Source organism: Enhydra lutris, unplaced genomic scaffold, assembly GCF_002288905.1.
Source record: "Enhydra lutris kenyoni isolate GAN:26980312 unplaced genomic scaffold, ASM228890v2 scaffoldscaffold43, whole genome shotgun sequence".
NCBI classification, from domain to species: Eukaryota; Metazoa; Chordata; class Mammalia; order Carnivora; family Mustelidae; genus Enhydra; species Enhydra lutris.
Window position 1 is genome coordinate 5,286,068 of NW_019154127.1, and position 21,917 is coordinate 5,307,984.

General features: G+C 49.6%; 1 protein-coding gene across 2 annotated transcripts; it reads right to left on the reverse strand.

Annotated features, from left to right (window-relative positions):
- Positions 1 to 9,590: 9,590 nt before the first annotated feature.
- Positions 9,591 to 21,443, reverse strand: LOC111155807 (potassium voltage-gated channel subfamily E regulatory subunit 1). 2 transcript variants are annotated; one of them, XM_022516215.1, is made up of 2 exons: positions 12,088 to 12,673; positions 9,591 to 11,169 (listed from the first exon to the last, which is right to left on the reverse strand). In XM_022516215.1, the coding sequence occupies exon 1, from the start codon at positions 12,485 to 12,487 to the stop codon at positions 12,095 to 12,097; it is 393 nt and encodes a 130-aa protein (XP_022371923.1). In that variant the 5' UTR covers positions 12,488 to 12,673; the 3' UTR covers positions 9,591 to 11,169; positions 12,088 to 12,094. The 2 variants fall into 2 exon arrangements, with proteins under 2 accessions (XP_022371923.1, XP_022371922.1); XM_022516214.1 differs by lacking the exon at positions 9,591 to 11,169 and adding an exon at positions 21,364 to 21,443 and having other exon boundaries at positions 11,307 to 12,538.
- Positions 21,444 to 21,917: the final 474 nt, after the last annotated feature.

Genomic DNA, 21,917 nt, shown 5'->3' on the forward strand with positions numbered 1-21,917 from the left:
AAGATTCTACTTTCAATAAGAACCGAAAATGGGGCACCTGGAGGCTCAACCAGTTAAGTGTCTGCTTGAGAGTCTCTCTCCCTCTCCCTCTGCTCTTCCCCCTGCTCGTGCTCTTTCTCTCTAGAATAAATAAATAAAATCTTAAAAAAAATAAGAACCAAAAAAGATAAAACACCCAAGAGCACAATAAATGTATACGATTCACACACAAAGAAAAATCTAAAAGACAGACAAGAAGGAAGATTTGACTAAATACAACAATTTCCTACACTTTGCTAGAAAGACTCACTTGTGTAAAGATGACAAATTCTTCCCAAAATAAATCTGTGGATTTAGTATTTAGTTTTTGTTGCCGTTCTGGTTTTGTTTTGTATTTCAGAAACACACCGGATGTCAAATGATCCCAGCCCACGTTCCATTGATTAATGATCTTATTCCTCTCTTCCTTTCCAAGACCGTATTTTATGCTTTTCAGACCCATTTTTTTTTCTCTCTCAGTACCAATGAAGAGAATTCCGGCTTGGAGTCTTGAAAAATCACAGCAAAAGTGCGGTAGAATTGAAGGGAGAAAGCGACCCTTTCCCCCAGCAGCCACAGAGGAGAGCAGACAGCATTTTCCAGCATCAACATCCCTCCTTGCAGCGTTATTCCAACAAAGGAGTAGGCAAGTTCCCTGGTTTTTCAAGTTTGTTGCTCTGCCAGGAGAAAGGTAACCTTACTTTCTCCCAAAGGCTTTAATGCCACCCGGTCTTCTTACATAATGAAGTTGGCTCTAACAGAAATATTTTAAAGAGATCCCTCTGTTTTTCCAAAGGTTTAAGCATTTGTGAACTTTCTTTCATTGGCTCCTCTCTTCCCTCACGGGATGGGAGGCATGAAGTAAGAAAATCTGTTATATTTCTTATTTAAAACAAAGACTTTGAGAGACTGGCCTCATTCAAATTGACGTAGATAAGTTAGTCGAAAATGTATATGGGAAATGGAACATGCAGGAATAGCTAAGAAAATTCTGCGGGGGGGGGGGGGGTAGTAATGAAATATCCCTGCGAGATGTTAAAATGTATTACAAAGCCACAGAAATTAAAAGGGTTTGATTCCAGCATACAAACAAGCAGACAGATCGATGAAATAGAATGAAGTTAGAAAATAGACTCAAAAACATTCAGGAAAATAATATTAAATAAAAAGGATGTTTCAAATTAGCATAGAAATCTATGAAAAGCATAAAAGCATAGAAGCCATGGGACAATTGCGGAGACATCTGGGAAAGAGTGAAATTGAATCTCTGCTTTAATACACCAAAATAAATTCCAGATGGAGCTAAGTTATAATTTTTAAAAATATAGCCATGGAAGTGTGAGCACAAACATGGGAGGTTTATTTTTATAATCCCAGATTGTGGCAGTCTTTCCAAGCATGACACCAGAGTCAGAAATCACAAAAGATAAGACTGATAAAATGAACTACCTAAGAATTAAATTTTTCTTTGGGGTAAAAGTGAAATATCATTCGCAGAGTCGAGAGAGGATAAGCCAGGGAAGTATCTGCAACTTGTATGATAGAGTGTCACATTTTTTTAATATTCAAGGCTTTTAACATTAACAGGTCAGCAACTCAACAGAAAGATGGTCAAAAGATGTAAACAAGTAGTCACAAAGAAAAAGGACAGTTGTCTCTTAAACATAGAAATGGGGCGCTTGGGTGGCTCAGTCTGTTAAGCATCTGACTTTTGGTTTTGGCTCAGGTTGTGTTCTTAGGATCATGATCTCAGGACGGTGAGATCAAGCTCCACCTTGGCTCCGCACTGGACACAGAGCCAGCTTAAGATTCTCTCTCTCCCTCGCCCTCTGCCCCTCCCCCACCAGCACCCTCCTACCCACTCTTGGTTTCAGCTCAGGTCATGATCTCAGGGTCCTAAGATCAGGCTTCGCACTCAGGACAGTCTGCTTGTCCCTCTCACTCTATTCCTCCCCCAACCCCGTCTCTCTCTCTCTCAAATAAATAAATAAAATCTTTTAAAAAAGGGGGGAGGGGCGGCATGGAAATCCCTTCAGCGGGATTCTATTGAAGTATTCACGCATTCAAAGGAATGAAGTAAGATGTCCGTGCACTAATGTGGAACAATCTTCAATATATCACTAAGTAGGAAAAAATTAGCATGATGCAGATCAGTGTGTTGAATCCCCTTTCTACACAAAAACTGGCTATTCATGTATGTACGCAGACTGTCTCTGAAAAGAGACCGAAGAATCCTTGCATTGCTTCTAAGCAGTGTCCATTTTAATGTTTTATTTATCTATTTATTTTACCGTGTGTCTCTTACCTTTTAAAAAGACAAATCTATTTTTTTTAAGAGCCAAGAGTTTGCAATAAACATATTAGCTCTTTACAGGGGATCAGCCGTTTCCATGCCAGCATGTTTAAAATACTTGCTTTCAAACATTTTTTAATCCGATCCTCTAAAGCTCCATTTGCTGCTTCTTGTAGAAACCTTCCCCTGTGCAAGAGAAATAGCTTGCCTCACAATAGAATCAAATGAAGTATGGAAACCGTTTGCGCAGGTTGCCCTGACATTTACCAAAAAAGCCCTTTGAAATTCAGTAATTCATCCTGCCTCTGATTTAGTGCCGCCGGTAATTACTGATCCAGTAATTCAGTGGCAGCTGCCCCGATGCTCACCCCACTAGACCTCGTCTCTCCCAGGGGGCCCCAAAGGCATAGACTCTGTGGCTCCAGTTTCTTTCTAGCCGTGGATGGTCTGCCCCCGCGTGGCGAGCGGCTGCTATGACAACCAGAAGGGGCTCTTGATGTTTCCCTGGGGGTCCAGCCCAAGGGTTTTCAACTGAGGGCGCGGATAATAAACCAGCCAGGTTTCTGCACAGGAGCGGGGCGTGTTTTCTTAGCACAATAGTCAGATATGTGGACTTTAATACACACAGAAGCACTCAAAAAAAGTTACGAAGTGCATTATTCTGGGCCTAATGAGTCACTGATTTTTTTTTTTTTTTTTTTTTTTTTTTTTTTTGAAATTCCAAATTCTGGTATTCTATGCTTAACAGACAAAACTGCTATGAAGATCCGTGGGGCGTGTTCAGCCGGGATCAGCCTCAGTTTGACTGACAGAGCGCTCACCGCGCCTCTCACCTAGACTCCTGAAGTTGCCATGTTCCAGCCTGGGCATCCGCAGGGCCATATGTGGCCAAAGTTACCAAGTTGGGCCACATAATCAAGATATTAAGGATGGTTCTAGAACAGGGGTCAGCACACTTTTTTTTTTCTTTAAAGGGCCAGATAGTCGATAATTTTGGATTTGTGATCCATGTGGTGTCTGTCACAAGCGCTCAACTCTGACCGTTGCACCAGTGCTGCCTTAGACAATGTGTAAATCACTGTGTAAATATTTCCAATAAAAGTTTATTTATAAGAAGAGGTAGCAGGCCAGAGTGAGTTGGCCTGTGGGCCATTGTTGCCCAAACTCTGGTCTAGAATGTTCCTCCATGTCTTCAAAATCCAATGATACGTTACTGTGTTGGCAGCGTGATGTTTTGCGGTCTGCTGTCCCAGAATTGAGTGCAGTTCAGCAGTGGGACGAGTGACTGCTCTTTTGAGTTAGCGTGTCCATTTGGAGTGTGTCCCAAGGTCAGTATGTCCAGACACCTGGTGACTGAGTAAAGGTATAACCTTTGCGACTTGGGGAGAACGACGCCTTGAATCCCTCAATGCTGAAGTTGGCCCTAACGTCTTTGACTCAAGAAGTCAGCTCCAAAACGGTAGTCATCACCTTTTCATCCTCATCTGGCTGCATCAAAACACATCTGCTTCAATTTCTCCCAAAGATCCTGGGACCACATGTGCACAAAAAAAATACATCTTCTGCCTCGTTTCCTTCATGGCTCCGTTAACCTTAAAAATAAAACTCTACTCATTTTACCAGCAAAAGATGGGTTTATTCAAGAATAACAGAGAATTACAATGTCGGGCAAGTCAACTTCAGCAAAACCATAAGCAAGTCTGGAAAACAGGAGAGGTCTTTTATAGAGAAAAACGGGGTTGGGCGATGTTGTAAACACAAAGCCCTCGGTGGGGGAAACTGCAAGGTTGAAGTGCAGTGGCTTCTTATTGGCTGGGCTGTGCTTATCTCTCATTGGCTGAGCTGTGACTGTCTCTTATTGGCTGGGCTGTTGCTGGGGCCAGAGAAAATCTTTCTTCCTGCTGTTGGGGTAGTGAAGTATATATAGACTTTGTGCTGAGAATGCCAGCTGTGTGTCTTCCCTTTGGTTGGCTGTTGGCCGTAAGTGGTATGGCATGTGAGTCCCCCTACCCACCTTCAGACTCCATTTTAAATGAGGGTTCGGTTTCTTAGTTTTCCCAGGTGCATGTCGATCTCTCTCCTTCCCTTTGACTTGACCACATGAGGATCTCTTTCCTTTTCTCTTCCAGTGCAGGGCCAGCCCTTGAGTGCATGACGCAGCTGCTCCCCGAATTCACAAATTCTTGACTGGGCCACATGCAGTGCTCCCAGCTCTTGGGGACTTCCTTAATAGCTGAAACCTGTGGAGTTTTTCTTTTCTTTTTTTGCCCCAGTAACAGAAAGGCCACCCTATTTTATTTTATGTTACTAAAATATTTATTGATTTAAGAGAGAGACAGAGCATTGGGAAGCAAACAGAGGGGTAGGGAGAGGGGAAGCAGACACTCCCACTGAGTGTGGAGCCTGACAGAGGGCTTGATCTTAGGAGCCTGAGATCATGACCTGAGCAGAAATCAAGAGTCGGATGCTTAGCAGACTGAGCCCCCCGGGTGCCCCAGAAAAGGCCACTCCTTAAAGTAGAATAGGCAGGATCATCAACCCAGTGAGTGCCAGCATGCAACCTTGAAAGACAGCATCCAGCCTGTAAGCCCCCATGGGTGCATTTACACTTCAGTACCAAACAAACAGTCTTGCTTCCAAGTCCCTGCTCAGGCAGGGGTGTAGGATTTACAGGGCAATGGGCTACATAGCAGTAGCGGGTTAGTCAGACACCCCCACCCCCCAATACACACACACCTTTTCCGGTCATCCTGTTTGCAGGCCACTCCCTGCAGTTAGGATCTCTGGTTCCCTTTCTTGTCCCTCTGTTTTCTCACAACCATTTCTTCGTATTTACATCGAATGTTTCACATTAATTTCTCTGTCAGAATAAACAAGCCTCTGTTTTCCCGAGCAGACCCTGACTGATAGCTACCAAGGAAGTGATAAGACACGTCTGCTACAGGATGGGTACGTGCCAGGGAAATGTCACTTGAGAAAAATCACAGCTGGGTGTAGAGTAGCAACCTTCCTTTGGTGAGAACAGGAAACACTGACCGAGGATTCCGCACTCACTCTGGAAAAGGCACTTTCTAAACTCTTGGCCTAGAATCACAATAGGGGATTGAGTGGAATCCATGTGCACCCAGAATCTCCAAATGGGCCCTCATTTAAGAAATAGGGTCACTTCAGATTTAATTAAGGTGAGGATATACAGGGGATCAGCCTCGATTAGGATGTGGTCTTCAATCCAAGGACTCGTGTCCTCGGAAGAAGAGGAAAAATACACACACACCGGAGAAGGCCAAGTGAAGCCAGATGCAGAGAATGGAGGGAGGCAGCCACTAGCCAAGGAGTGCCCGGGGTCACCAGAGGCTGGAAGAGGCATGAAGGACACCCCCACCCTGTGAGCCTTCCAAGGAAGTGCGTTCGGCCCTTGCTGGCTCCTAGATTTTAGATTTTTAGCTTCCAGAGCTGTGAGAGAATAAATTTCTATCATTCCAAGTCACCAGTTTTGTGGTAATATGTTACAGTAGCCTTAGAAAATGAATATAATCACTGAATTCTCACAGAAAAGCTATGTTTCAAAAGGAGCCTGGAACACTAGGTTCTTTCCTATGGATCTCCTGGGTTTTCCTGAAAGTGGGCATGTCGTCCGTTCTTCATGCTATTTTAAGGACTTTTGCTGCTGATTTACCGCAGAGCCACCTCCGTCCTCTTGGGGGGAGCCTTCCAGACCCACTGGTGGGGAGTGGGGCAGTGAGCCCACCCAGCTCCCCTCCTGCACGCCCTCCCACCACATCATAGCTTTGAAACTGAGTCCACACTCAGTGGCAGGTGTGGAAGGTACAAAGGAAATGAGAGTCAACAGCCCTACAAACCCACTCTGTTCCTAATTGTGACTCTCATGTGGCCCCTCCATGGCGTGTGGTATCCCCCCTCCCTCTGGCTGTCAGTATAGGAGACCAATAGCCTGTTGTTGCTCTCATCTGTCCAGGGTTGGCTGTGGCATGTTCGCTGTCCCCAAAACCCTGGGGTAGGAATCCCTCCCTCGCTGCTGGGATGAGGAGGAGAACATCAGAGGCGCTCTGAGGCTGACCTTGTGGAGACTTTTCTCCACACAGAGCATAGGTGGTCACAGGCCTGAAACTGAAAGGGGCTTAGGTCTAAGTGAGAGACCATTTTCCAAAACTAGAAAGGACGATAAAATGTATCATTTCTGGGGCCGCCTGGGTGGCTCAGTGGGTTAAGCCTCTGCTTTCGGCTCAGGTCATGATCTCAGCGTCCTGGGATCGAGTCCTACATTGGGCTCCTTGCTCAGCTGGGAGCCTGCTTCCCTTCCTCTCTCTGCCTGACTCTCTGCCTACTTGTGACCTCTTCGTCAAATAAATAAATAATATCTTTTTTTTTTTAAAGAGTATCCTTTCTGGAAATGGGAAGGGCGTGAGCAGAGTCCAGCCCAAAGGAGGGGGTCCTAGTGACTTCCGCAGAATTCTGAGCCTACAGGGCCCCTGCCCAGAGAAGCTACTTCCTGGGGACTGCCACTCTCTTTCCAGGCTTGCATTTGTCTGTTTCATGATGGTGCCCACGGGGAGCCCTTTCTCGGGGAACAAGTGAAAAGAAGTTTGGCCTCCCAAGAGTGTCTAAAGCCCACTCTGAGCGCTTGGACCGGCCCCAAGCCAGCATCTCCTGGCGTCAGGTGCTCCGCGCTCCCCGCGCCTTGAGAAATATCCTCCACGTGACCGCCAGGGGGCAGCCGCGCCCACAGAGCCTTCCGGCGCGGAGACTCGCAGACAACACCCAGTGTTTTTAGAAATCTCGATACCTGGCTCCGGCTCTCGGAGGCCAAGTAGACATACCAGTGCCCCCTCTCAATCTCCAGGCTCCGTTTTTTCATATTTAGATTTCTCTGTAACCAGCCAGTCGGCTCACTTAAAGAATTTGCCACCCCTTATCCATCCATTCATAGCTTCCAGTACATGTCTTCTGTCTGCAAGCCCTCGTAGCCTCCGTTATCTCTCTTCGTCTGATTTCGTGTTTACATCTCATTTGTGCCCGCAGAGACGTCATCCGCTGATGTGGCTTTAAGATAGCGTGCAGTCTCCAGCGAGCCACACGCACCAGCTGTCGTACTCCACGCAGCCTTGCCTGGGAGTTTAAAGGTTATGGAACCCACAGGAATGTTCTCTGCCTGTCGGCTCATTTCTAGCTCTTGCTGTGACTGCTGTTGGATTATGGCAGCTTCCTGAGGGGAGGTTGAAGTCCAGAGCCAGTGCAAAGGCAACCGTTCAAACCTTATTCTCATATTTTGCAGTTCGCCTTCCTTTTGGCTTGCTTTGCTCTTAATATATATATATATATATATGTATAGATGTGTATATATATGTGTATATATATATTTTATTCATTTATTTGAGAGAGAGCATAAGCCGGAGGGAGAGGGACCAAGGGAGAGGGACAAGCAGACTCCATGTTGAGCACAAAGCCCCACGCAGGGCTCTTATCCCCGAGCCCCCAGATCATGACCTGAGCTGAAGGCAGACATTTAACGGACTGAGCCACCCAGGCACCCCATCCCTTTTTTTAACGGCTTGGACAATATCTTTCTAAGCAGATCTCTAGGTATACAAAGGAGGTGTTATTAGGATCCTTTTTGAGTGTAAATTGTCTGAAGTTACTAAATGATATCCTGTAAAAAATGCTCAGGTTTTACTTAGTGTATGCAAAAGAATAAAATCAGTAAATTCACAGTCCCACCCTCCCCTGCAGTGTTCACTAAGTCTTGGCTCCTGTGGTGGCTAAGGGCGATTACCCATTCCACCTCAAGGCTTCTAGGAGCCCTGGACCTGGTAAAGCAGCTAGGGGCGGGCAGAGGGCTGGGGGGGGAGGGTGGGGTGGGCGGTCCAAAGACAGGGAAGCAGGGCTCCTGCGGGCTCCCTCCTTTAAGCAACAAATGACCTTGAGTGTGTCCTCGAACCTCCCGGAGTTCTAATTAACCTTTTTGGAGCTAACTCTTCAAGGGCCACTGTCCACTGACTGGCACACGGCCCGTCTACACCAGAGAAATTCTGAAGCCCACTTGCCCATCCAGGCCAGGTGCATCCAGGAGACAAGGAGGTGGAAATGGCATTTCCTCATCTGGCTAATTTATGGCAGTCCCCGCTCAGCCCTCAGTCTCCTAAGAGGCTCCGAAGTCTGATTTGTCTGCACGTACAGTGGGTCCACCTCTCCAGGGTGGACCCTCACAACTCTTCCCAAGAGTCTGAGAAGCAGAATCGGCATAAGGTATGCGGCTGGGACGCAGGGTTCAGTGGCCAGGGGACCACATCCTGGGGACTGCTGCCAGTGAATTGGCCTGGTTGCCTGGTGAGGCAGCCGGCTTGCTGGATGTGCGTACCCCTCCCCCATGCTGCTCCATAGTAATTGTGACTGATTGGGGCTGGGGCAGCTCTTCTGTCCCTTCAAAGCTGAGGCTGTAAATCAGTGGTCTCTTGGTAGAATTCAACTCAAGGTCGTGTTTTGTTTGGTCTGCATATTTTTCTTTTCTTTTTAAAAGATTTTATTTATTTATCTGACAGAGAGAGACACAGAGAGAGAGGAAACAAAGCAGGGGGAGTGGGAGAGGGAGAAGCAGGCTTCCCACTGAGCAGGGAGCCTGATTTGTGGGGGGACTCTCAGATCATGACCTGAGCCAAAGGCAGATGCTTAACCACCATGCCACCCAGGCACCCTGGCTTGCATATTTTTCTAAAAAACAGAATTAGGTGGCAACATTTAAGAGATTTCAAATAAATATCTACATTTCCAGCTTCTCTTAAAACTCCCGGGGTCCATTAAGGCTGTGCCTGAATTCCCAGATGGCTGGCTTTGCTCCCTACACTCTCTATCTGTAGACATCGGGGCTGACTGCAGAGTTTAACTACTCACGGGCAATCTTATTTCCTAATTCCTGAGCCCCTGGGGCTGCCTCACCAGAGCCTTCAAACGCCCACCTCCACTTCTAAACATGTCCTAATGATCTGAAGAGAACACACACCACAGATTATAATGAAAGACTTTAATTTTTAAAAAGAACTTAACTCCTCCAAGGCATGTTGCCCTATCCAGGGAACACATAGAACATTCCATACAAAGTATTAAGGTCCCGTTTAATATTTTTTAAAAGATTTTATTTATTTATTTGAGAGAGAGAGAGAGAGAACATGAGAAGGGGGAGGGTCAGAGGGAGAAGCAGACTCCCTCCCGAGCAGGGAGCCCGATGCGGGACTCGATCCCAGGACTCCAGGATCAAGACCTGAGCTGAAGCCAGATGCTTAACCAACTGACCACCCAGGCGCCCAGAGATTCCATGTCTAAAGAGCTCAGGACAATAGCCGGACATGCCAATTGCTCTGGGCATATCCAACCAAATTTTAACGTATGGGCACAGGCATCTGAAAATGTGTGGCTTATAAAAGGATTGATGGGTGCTGAGGGGAGGTGGTGAATATCCAGTCCCTTGAGGACCGGGAGGACTGCAGCTCGTAGGACCTCCTTCTGCTTTAGAAGTCCCAAGAGTCCCAGTGGGGGGAAGCGCCAGCTGCTGGGCCTGGGGTCCTAGCCACCGTGCCTGCTCTGATTCACATCACGTGTCACATGCTCTCGGGGTTCCCCTCCAAACCTGAGCTCCAGGTCCACCTGCCTTCCCCGTGGGCAACGTGGGTCTGTCGGAAGCACATAGCTCATGTAGGGTCCATGAGAGGCAAGCAAGTGTGAGACGGTTTCCAGCAGCCCTTGATCCCCGGAGATGCTGGGCAAAATGTGTCCATGTGCATTTTTCGGGTCCCGGGGATCGCAGCTTTTATTAGATTTTCAAAGGATTCGGACCCCAAGAAGCACTCATCATGGGGACTATAGTCGTCCAGGCCAGAGCTCTGCCCCAGAGATGTCCTAACCCCTGCCTCCAAGCTCTCCTGCAGGCACCACGGCCAGCCTATGAAGCCAGGGTTGCAATTGGCCGCTCCCGATTCGTCCACTGAGAACGGCCAGCGATGCTTGTGGGTAAGGAGGCCGAAACCACGGTGCGTGTTGTCTGCGATTCTCGAAGGTCAGGGAACTCTCAGTGGGTTTTCTTCCACTGCCCTGAGCAATGGCTCCAGCACCACATGCCTCCCCCCAATTCTTTTCCTCCTCTCTCATCTTTGAGGGATGATTCCCAGAGAATCTTCTGTCTGATGAGGAGGAGAGTGGCCAAGAAAACTGCTATCTCTGGGAGAGGGGGCTGAGCGGGGCGGGGGGGGGGGGACACTGTCTGAGTCGCCTGTGGTCGTCCCAACAGAATCCAAATCAAACATGACACACTCCTCTCACAGTTCTGGAGGCCCCAAGTCCGAAACCATGGTAAACCATGGTGTGGCAGGGCCATGTCCCTGTGAAGCCTGTAGGGGGAGACTCTCCTTGCCTCTCCCAGTCTGGCTGTGGCCGGCAGTCCTTGGCCATCCTTGGCTCACAGAGGGGTCACTCCAGTCTCCACCTGTCTTCATGAGGGTTCTCCCCATGTGTCCATGACCTGATTTCCCACATCTTATAGGAGCATCAGTCATAATGAATGTGGGCCTACCCCAGGGACCTCATTTTCACCTGAGGACATCTGCAAAAGCCTTCTTTCCAAGTACGGTCACATTCACAGGGACCAAGGTTAGGACTTGAACATGTCTTCTCGGGGGGATACAATTCAACCACGATGGGCACATCGTCTCAAAAGGCCCTGTCCCCTTGATGCCATGTCTTACCACTTACCCAGACCCCCTCTTTCTCTGGGGTTCTGGGGAGGCAGGTGCACCCCTCTCTCCCCTTGGCACCCATTTTGAAGTGGAAATTTTTTCTCCGGCATCTCAGTCCTGTAGGAAGTGAATTATTTTGAGATTAACACGTGTGAGTAGGAAGTGTCTCTTTGTGTATTTCTGTGTGCGCGTGTGTGCCTCTGTGGGTATGCATGTGCGTGTGGGTGTGAAAGTGTGTGTGTTTGGAGGGGGCATGTGTGAAGGGTTGATGTAGGGGAGGGGCAGGAGGGAGGGAGGAAGAGGAGGCCAGAGTCACTGTAGAAAGGGCGTTAGTGACAAGGGCAGAGTGGTATTGTCCTGTGACTAGGGCAGGGGGTAAGCTTGTGATAAATATGGGAGTATTATGCATCTGGTCTCAGTCCTATAAAATAGGATACTAGTTAGGATACTGACTGTTATTTTGACAGGAACCAAAATAACAGGGGTCTAAGGAAGGTCAGAGTTAGTTTGTTTCCCATAATGCCTGAGCTGATGGGTGAGCAGGAAGGCAGGGTGGCACTGCCCCACGACGTTGCCCAGACTCTCGCTGCTCTGCCATCCCTGAGGGTGCTGTCCTTTTCCAGAGTCACAGCTGGCTCACTACCACATCCCTGTCCCAGCCCCTGGGAAGGGGGGACAAAGGGAAGTGGAGGACGCACCCTTTCCTTCTCAAGAATCCCACTTCTATGGGCCCAAACGTCACTACGTGACCTTGCTAGGACCCTGCAAGGGAGTCTGGGAAATAGAGCTCTTCTCAGAGGCCGTGATCTCAGGACTGCTGCTAAAATCAACAAGGCCGGGACAGACACTGGGGAGCAGCTGGCAGTCCCCAGGGAAGGAATGGGATTGCAGAGGAACAGTGCTATGAAGCTAGCTAACCCCTCACCCCTTACGATCTGCAAAACACCCTAACGACATCGCTACCAGAAAGAGCACAACAGGCACAGGATGAGAAAAACCAGATCGCCAGGCAGAATCGGTCCGGCTTTAACCAACCGTGGGATCACGACAGAGGTTTTATCTCGGGGAGGTGCGTGCGGGGCCTCTCCACCGCCAGCTGGTTTTCGATGACGTAACACGCCTTGCAGCTCTCCAGGACGCGGGCCTGGAAGTACGCCTTGTCCTTCTCCTGCCAGGAGTCCGACTCGATGTACACGTTGAACGGGTCGTGGGAGTGCTCCAGCTTCTTGGAGCGGATGTAGCTCAGCATGATGCCCAGGGTGAAGAAGCCGAAGAAGCCCAGCACCATGAGGATGTAGAGCGCGGCCAGCTGGCCGTCCTCGCTGCGCGGCGACCTGCGCGCCACGCCCGACACGTTGCCGCCCGGCGCCACCGTCCCCAGCCGCCACAGCGCCGTCAGGAAGGGCGTCAGCGCGGTGGTGTTGGACGGAACCATCCCGGGCCTCTAGTTTCCGCTGCGGGGGCTCGAGCTTGCCGAGAAAACGTTCTGAAAGAGAAGTGCAATCTGAAATCGGAAACGGTGTCCTGGCCCAGACCCGCGCACACATGCGCATTTTGTGACCTCTCCGGGCAGAGGGGGGCCCGGACATACACCCGAGTTCCTGGCGGGTGCCCAGTTGAACCTGCACAGAGCCTCTCTCTCTCTTCCCCCCCCCCCGCCTTTTTAAAAAGATTTTATTTATTTATTTGACCGAGAGAGCACAAGCAGGAAGAGAGGCCGGCAGGGAGGTGGGGGGGGGGGGGAGCAGGCTCCCCGCTGAGCAGAGAGCCCGATGTGGGGGCTCTGTCCTAGGATACTGGGATCATGACCTGAGCCGAAGGCAGAGGCTTAACCCACTGAGCCACTCAGGAGCCCCATGCACAGAGCCTCTCTTGACTGACCAATCAATTTATTTCCTTTCCTTTTCTTTTTTTTTTTTTTTAAGGTTTCATCTCTTTATTTGACAGACAGCACAAGCAGGGGGAGCAGCAGAAACAGAAGAAGAAGGCTTCCCACGGAGCAGGAAGCCCAATGCGGGGCTGGATCCCAGGACCCTGAGATCATGATCTGACCTGAAGGCAGACGCTTAACCGACTGAGCCACCCAGGTGCCACGATTCCCTCTTATTTCCACTCACTGCTCCCACCGCCTACCTCCACAGGTGAGCCCCGGAATGAGCTCCTCTAATATACACCCTGGATTATGTGTGTGTTTTAGTTTATGTGCTATGGACAGAATTTAGCCCCCCAGTTCATATCTGGAAACCCTAAGCCCCAGTGGACTGCACCTGGAGATGAGGTCTTCGGGAGCTGAGTCAGGTTACAGGAGGCCGCACAGGTGGGGCCCTAACCTGCTAGGACCATGGTCTTCTACTAAGAGAGGGAAATCTCTCTCTCCTACATGAGGACCCTATGAGAAGGCAACCACTTGCAAGCCTGGAAGCGAGCTCTCACCAGGAACCAACCCTTCCGGAACCTTGATCTTAGACTTAACAGCTCCCAAACTGTGAGAAAACAGATGTCTGTTGTGTAAGCCCCCAGGCTGTGGGATTTGGTCATAGTGGCCTGAGCTAGGACGGGTAAGTGGTACAGGGTTACATATCTCCTCTCCTTCCTTCTCCTCCTTCCATTGTGGCTTTTTGGCCTTTGGCCTCAAAGGGGCCAGAGTGTTCTAGCTTGTGCTGTGTTGGTCCCCTCCCTGCCCCCCTGTCCTGCGCTGAGTGGCTCTCACAGGCCATGTGGAAAGAGACAGTATCCCCATCACTTCAATCTGGATGTCAGCATCACTGAAAACCCAGAGAACAGGCCTGGGAACTGTGAGAGCTTATGTTTCCAAGAAGCTCTGGAATTCTGTCAGGGGGTTCATGAGTCACTGATAAGCTCAACAGGTTTTATTCATATCTTTGAGAACATGCTGGCCTCTATCCTGCCACCACCACCCCCCCCCCCGCCCCCTAGGCCCTGCTGGGAGACAAAATACCCAGAGCCAACTTGATGAGGCCTCCCTTGAAACTGGACCCACAAGGGGCTACAGAGGCTGACCAGATTCCCAGGCCTCACCCATTTCTCAGGGCTCTCAAAGCTGTTGTGAGTAACATTCACTCGAGGCACCTTGGAGTGGCTATTGAAACTAAGGGTGACGGTTTGGGACCATAGTTGCTGGTCAGAAACCCCATGGAAAGAGAAATTCTGATGTACATGGTTGGGCAGGGTGGGAGGGGTGGTGCAGGCTCAGCCTCTCCCAGCTAGGGTGGGGGCTGTGACATCACACATTGTCTCGCTAGGACAGATGTCAATCTAGAGCTATTTCTTAGGACTGGCTTAAATTTTGCAACCTCTGAACACAGCCCTGGGGGGAGATGCTTGGTACCTGCCCTAAGCCCCTCTCCCTCTACCCGTCCCTGGGATGTCGGTGCACCCCAGAATTCCTGTTGGCCCTTTCTTCTCACTCTGCCCTCTCCCTAGGTGGTTGCACCTGCCGTTCAGGATCCCCCCCCAATGGCCATGACCCCAGGGGCCCTTCTGAGTGCCAGAGCTGGGTGCCCCATGACCTGCCAACGATTCATATACTTTCAGCCAAACCCCAGGCCCCTCCACCTCAGCCACACCCCTCCTGCCATGCGCCTAGTGAGCAGAGGGGCCGTGTACCCACCCCCCACCCCAAAACCTGTCAACCCCACTGCAAATACCAATAGGTCGGTCCTCGGCTCAAAGGCCTTTCCAGGTTCTGCCCTACCTTTAGGGTGAAACACCCCATTTTCGGCATGGATATGGGGCCAAATGCAAGGACCCTGGCCTCCCCCTCTTACTTGACTATTGTCACTTGCCCAGACGCTATGCTCCAGCTTGGCTGGCTGCTTGCCCAGCCCTGTACACATCACCCCCACTTTCCACATCTCCAGCAGAGGCAGCCCCTCCTTCCTGGCCCACGGAACCTACTCATGCTTTTGAGTCCAGCTCAGCCTTCTCCGATGTGTGGGGCTGGCTTAGCACCAGCAAGCATGCCCACAAAGGCCGCCGTGCTCCCTGCTGACTTCAGGACAGTCATCATCCCTGTCCCGCACCCTGTGCTTCCCTAGCCCGGACATACACCCGCAGCAGCTGGGCACGCAGCAGCTGAGGAGCTGTCCGTGAACTCCTTAATACCTCCTGATGGTGTAACACCGGATTCTTCATAACCCGAGTATCCAATGAACAGATGCTTCCACTGTCTCCCTCTGAGAGCCCAGACTCAGGGAGCAGAAGTGGAGGAGGAGAAAGAGACCCATTGTTGGAATTACACCTCCACTCAAGGTTTGGATTCTGGCCTTCCTGCTTTCCGGCTACATGACTCTGGTCACGTTCCTTAGACCTGTTCAGTCTTTTTCCCTTTGGAAATGGGGAGAAACATCACTGACATCTGGAGCTGTTGGATCACTGACCCAGCGTGCAGAGACGGCGACGTAACATAGGACACATGGCGGTGCCCACTTAGGGTCCTGAGGGTGAGTGCATTGGTTTTTCCAGCTTTTTAAGAAATACCAGCCAGGACACCTGGGTGGCTCAGTCGATTAATTACCTGACTCTTGGCTTTGGCTCAGGTCATGATCTCAGGGTCGTGGGATGGAGCCCTGTGTTCTCTCCCCATCCCTCCTTCTGCTTATGTGTATGCTTTCTCTCTCTCTCAGTGAATAAATAAAATCTATGGGGAAAAAGGAGGGGGGCTCAGTCATTAAGCAGCTGCCTTCAGCTCAGGATATGATCTCGGGGTCCTGGGATCGAGTCCCACGTCGGGCTCCTTGCTCAGCGGGGAGTCGCTTCTCCCTCTCCCTCTGCCTCTGCCTGCTGCTCTGCCTGCTTGTGCTCTCTCTCTCTCTCTTAAATAAACAAATAAAAACTCAAAAAAAAAATATAGAATGATGGTCGAAAACCTCCAGAGGTCAATTGGTTTAGAACCAATAGCGCCACACAGCAAGTGAATTTAACAGTAACTTCTGCACCGAATTCATATGCGTGGCATCACAGAGAAGACCTGTTACTTAAAATGAGATGGACTTTCCTATGGCCAGAGGAAGCAACCAAAAACATCTGCGTTGAAAACCTGGCAGGCCAACCATCCTCAGTCTTGCTTTAAGGTAGTGGTGCTCAAATTTTGACACGCTTTAAACGCCTGCCTGCCTGCCTTCCTTCCTTCCTTTCAAGATTATTTATTTATTTTAGGTGGGGGAAGGAGCAGAGGGAGAGAGTGTCTTAAGTAGACTCTGCCCTGAGTGCAGAGCCCAACAACGTGTAGCTCGATCTCATGACTCTGAGATCAGGACCTGAGCTGAAACCAAGAGTCCGTTGCTTACCGGACTGTGCCACCCAGGCGTCCCTGGCACACTTGAGAATCACCTTCTAAAAATGCAGAGTGTTGGGGCGCCTGGGTGGCTCAGTGGGTTAAGCCGCTGCCTTCGGCTCAGGTCATGATCTCAGGGTCCTGGGATCGAGCCCCGCATCGGGCTCTCTGCTCAGCAGGGAGCCTGCTTCCTCCTCTCTCTCTACCTGCCTCTCTGCCTGCTTGTGATCTCTCTCTGTCAAATAAATAAATAAAATCTTTAAAAAAAAAAATAAAAATGCAGAGTGTTGGGCTCGACTCCCAGAGTTTCTGATCTAGAATGGCTGGTGTGGGGTCTGAGAACTTGCATTCCAACAAATTCACAGGTGCTGCTGAAGCTGCTGGCCTGGGGACCCCCACCTGGTGACATATGGGAATCATCTGGAGAGCTTTAAGAGAAGTACTGATGGTCAGATTCCCTCCTCCAAAGACTGTGAGGTCCTTGCTCTGGGTTCCTTTCTGGCATAAATCTTCCTAGGTGATCCTGATTTGTAGCTAAGGCTGAGACCTACCGGGCTATGGAACCTTAGGAAACTGACCAATCTTTCATGCTGCAAGGTGCCAGGAAGAATTTGATAAGAGAAATTATTTCATAAAGTACTTTTCGAAACCTCATTTGTTTTTTAGATTTTCTTTTTTGGTCTTCTACGTCCCTGATATAATCTGAAGAGGAGACACAGGGAGAAATTCTCAAGTCTTCACCATAAGCCCAGCTGCTTCTCACCTAACTCATGCGGGCACCTTAAATGATACAGCTTCCGCCAGACCCGAGAAGTCAGGTTCATTAACTGCCTTTCAAGTAATGACTTGAATTTTTAAAGAAAAAAATCTCCTTCTTACTTTACATTTAATTCATTGTATTGCTTTTGCAAAATGTCCTCTGTGCCCCCAAGGCCTGCATGCTGGGTCACGTGGTGTTCTGGGTAATGAGTCTCAAAATGTGTTTGGCAATGCCCTCTTAATAATCAGCATGGTGTAAACGAACTCAATCTGCATGTCAGCTGGGGGTTTATGTCCCATTCTCCAAGTTCACTTCCATTATAATGCCAACGCACTGCCCAGTGGCCAGTTTCAGACCACTGGACTCACAGGGATTTGAAGAGCAACAAAGCCAGCAATTTTAACTTACAAGAAACTGGGCTCCACAGAGTTCAGCTGACCTGCCCAAGGTCATGCCTCTTATCAGAAATACATCTCAAATGTAATCTTGTAACCATGAACTCACATTTTATTAGTACGGAATAAGGAGTTCTCAGGACTTTGCAGAAAGGAGATGGATTCTAGAATTAAGGTCAAGAGAACTTGAGGACCTGGCCATTTATATCAGGTAAAACCAGGTCTACCCAAATGAGGACTGGCTTGGGACCCGAAGATGCCATCAGAAGACCCCCTTCCCTACTTTTTGTAGCTTGCACAGTGACGAGGGGACTGAGGGGGACGGCAAGCAGCAGGAACCGGGGAGGTCCAACTCTAAACACAACCTGTTTTATGCCCCACTCATGCTGAACATTCTCAAACTGGCCTTAGTGGATCTAGAAAGAGAGGGTTTCTAGAAGCATCTGCTTTGGCGTGGGTTTGAGATTCCACGTGCAGAACGGATCCTGCCCCTAATCAAGGTTAGTACAATTTTCTTTTTTCTCCAAAGCTCACACATACCAACTGGGTCTCCAGCACCCTGGGATTCTGGAAGGTCCCCAGCTGCACCCAGAGGAAAAGAGGGCAGTGAGGGATGTCACATGGTGCTGGCACACATCACCCCCGTTTGCATTTCTCTCACATGTTCCAGCTCCGTGCGTTGTCAGCACTGATAACAGGCTGGAAGCTTTTAGAACAGATTTCCCAGCCCTGCTACCTTGCCTTGTTTCTCAAGCATTTACTGAACAATGAAGGTTTCTGTGGGCTGACTCCGTCCATACTTCTGCTGAGAGTGTTAGATGCTGGGGCGGGGGTCGGGGGTTGTCCAATTCAGAGCCAGGAGATCTGAGTTCAGGCCTCCACTGGGCCTCAGTTGACTTATCTTAGTAAACAGGTGTAACGTTCCTATCATCTTTTTTTTTTTTTTTTTAACATTTTGTTTGTTTATTTGACAGAGAGACAGTGAGAGAGGAAACACAAGCAAGGAGAGTAGGAAAGGAAGAAGCAGGCTTCCTGCTGTGCAGGGAACCCGAGGTGGGGCTCGATCCCGGGACCCTGGAATCATGACGTCAGCTGAAGGCAGATGCCTAACTGACTGGGCCACCCAGACGCCCCACGTTCCTATCATCTTAACAGCATTCTTTAAGCATTTCCTCAAAGAGCAGCCAGTCCTGACGTCATCATTAGGCTTTACTTGCTTGAGGAAGCAGAATTAGGGCAAAGCCAATTATGGATTAGCCTAATTTGGGTAAATATGATCTTACTGCGTCAAGAATTCTGCAAGCATATTTTCCCTGGAAGCCACTGTCAATTATTTTCATCTTTATCTCGACAAATTCTGGAGACATATTTACCTCCAAGCAGATAAAAAGCCAAATGGGGCCCCCAGACCCTTCCAGGGTGTGAAGGATGGCAATGTGACCCAGCGAGCTGGTGAGGGGGACCCAGCCAAACTCAGTATGGGAAAAAAGACATGCATTTTGGCATGGAGAATGGACGGGAGGATTCCCATACTCCGGAGGGCAGCTGAAGTCACACAGAAAGAGGGCAAGTGGACTCTCACCTTCAGCAACTTAAATAAATTTGAGGAGCCTCAGTTTTCTTATCCAAAAACTGAGCATAATGGAATCTCCCCCAATTATACCACAGGGTTCTGTGAGACGTGGAACAAACCCATAACTTTGCTACCTCTAAATTTGTTGCTCTCTCTGCAAGAGGGGCATGACCGCCGTATTTGCTTGTCAAAATTCTACTGGTCCTCCAAACGCCTAGTCCTATGCCAACCTGGGTGCAAATGCCCCTCTCCCCCTTTGATCACCTGGTGCCTTGACTGTATTGCCCATATTCTAATTTGTATCACAGTGATTTATGGACTTGTCTGGGCATTTCCTTCCAGAAGCTCAGGAAGGTCAGAAACTGTCTTGCTCACCTTGTCCCCACTCCAGCACGCAGAACCATTCTATAAGAGATTGCTGAATTAAATGGGGGAGGCAAAGTATTAGATTCAACACAAACGCAATGTGATTGTTGAGTGCAAATAACCAATGAAGTATAATACACTCGTGAAAGAAATTGGTGAGTAGCCAAAAGAAAACCTCTTTCAATATAGTCTGGTTTTATATAATAAAATGTAAACAATTTTTATTTATATTTATGTATTTTATTAGTATTATTTATTTTGTATATTAAAATTGATATTATTGTTATTATTAAGATTTTATTTATTTATTTGACAGAGACAGACACAGCGAAAGAGGGAACACAAGCAGGGGGAGTGGAGAGGGAGAAGCAGGCTTCCCACTGAGCAGGGAGCCCTGTGCAGGGCTCAATTCCAGGACCCTGGGATCATGACCTGAGCCGAAGGCAGACGCTTAATGACTGAGCCACCTAGGGTTCCTAAGATTGGTATTATTAACATAGTTACATACGTATCCACAACCTACTTTCTTCCTAAAAAGGTTTAAGGCGGTCAGTACTCGTTGATAGTATGGCTGAATTTTTATCCCTTCTCCACTCCTGATAACCCCTATCCTGTTTTTTCTTTCTTTTTTCCATGTTACTTAAACTTTAAACTATGCTAATACGTTTTTCTTATTTATTATGTCCATTGCTTATTGTTTGTCTTCTCCACCGAAACTCAAGCTTTTGTGTGCCTGTGTTCTTCTGCATGCATCTCAAGGTCTCGATCAGCATCTGGCATACGGTAGGGGCGCGATAAATATTCATGGCGTGCAGGCGTGCATATAGGAATGCATGAATGAGTAAATGTCCCTTTCGACTACCAGAAAGCCCCAACCACCAGCTCTATCGTCAGAGACTTAAGATGACAAGACTGAGTCCTCTGATGTCTTTACAGTGTACTTGATTTTCAAAACAATCCAATTTCTAAGAGCCAGTCCAAAGCCAGACCTCCAGGGATATTCTTAAAAGGGAGAACGCCTTCCTCACAACCATCCCTCGCTGGCCTCTGATGGGTTTATGAAACAGATCACAGAAAGCGGGTTTTGGCCCCCTCCTTAGCCATCCACAGATCAGAGTCAAGATGCTTTCTGGCAAGTCACCACATATGAATTTAAACAGCTGTGCGATCACACCAAAGCTCCCCACCCCGGGATCGTAAATGACAGCAGTGGTTACTGATCAGGACTTTCGTTAGTGGAACTAGAAGCTCCTTCTTAAACCTAAATGGGGACTCAAACAGTTCACATACAGCAGTTTGAAAAATCCGGGGTGGTTGGGGTTGGGGGTGGGGGGAGACAATGTAACAGGTGATACAGATCCTGAACATACACAGGGCTGCTACTCCGTCAAGTTTCTTCCAGAAGTTCCCCAATTACTACAGTCAAGAGCAGATACCATCAATGTACTCCACGTCCCATGCCTTTTCCCCGGGGAGATGCCAAGGCCCAAGAACCTTCCTGATCAAGAAATTCAAAAGTTCCCTTTGAGGCCGGATGTATCTGCAGGTACCGCCTGAGCTGGATGGTGGTCTTTGAAACCGAGAGGGGACTGGGATCGCGGGCGGTTTTAGTTTTCTTTGGGCGCTTGGAGGGAGTTCCCAAATTTTCTACAAGAATGTCTGAGGTTTCATTAAAACGGGGAAATGTGGTTGTTCTTTGGTGGTAAGACCGTTCCCGACGCGTGCGCCTCTAAGTGAAGCCCCACCGAGAGAAGGGAGGCGCGGGCTGAATCCTCCGTCCCGTCCGGTCTCCCGGGGCGGGGTGGTCGCGGCGCCTCGGGCCCCGGGGGCTGAGACCCGGTCCCTGGAGCCCCATCAGAGTGGCCCGACTGGGGCGCCGGCGCGCGGGGCGCGGAGCCGGGAGGCGCGAGCGTGCACTTACCGGGTCCGGGGCGCCGAGGCGGCCGGGTGCTCAGGGGGTCCGCCGGGCCGCGCGTAGGACACCGACCGCCGAGCCCGAGGCGGCGCGCTCCCCGGCGGGTGGCAGCTCAGGCAGGCGGGCGGGCGGGGCCTCCCGGAGCCCGCGGGCGCCCCGCCCTGTCCCCGCACGGCCCCGCACAGCCCGGGCCCCCCGACCCACCCCAGACCAGCCCCCGCCCACCCGGCCCTCCGCCGCCCAACCGAGCGCCTCGGATCGCGCCGGGTAGGCTCAGGGTCGGCAGAAAGTCCCTATTACTACAATCGCCAGACAGACAGACAGACAGACCTTCCTGTGGGAGTTTGCAGTGGGCAGGCTAGAAGCAAGAGAAAGGCATTCCGGGAGACCCCCACCCGCGGCCAAAAGCCAGGACAAACGTCCCTTCCAACAGCTCCCAAGAGTAACTCAAAGACGCTCACAACCCCAGCAGACTCCTGTTAGCCGCATCCCCGACCTGAGCTGTGTCCACGCAACCAAGCGCCAGAATTATGCAGTGTGGGGGTGGGGGGTGTCCAGCT

Bases quoted from the DNA above. Each gene is read 5' to 3' on its own strand.
- LOC111155807 (XM_022516215.1), bottom strand. From the start codon at position 12,487: ATGGTTCCGTCCAACACCACCGCGCTGACGCCCTTCCTGACGGCGCTG.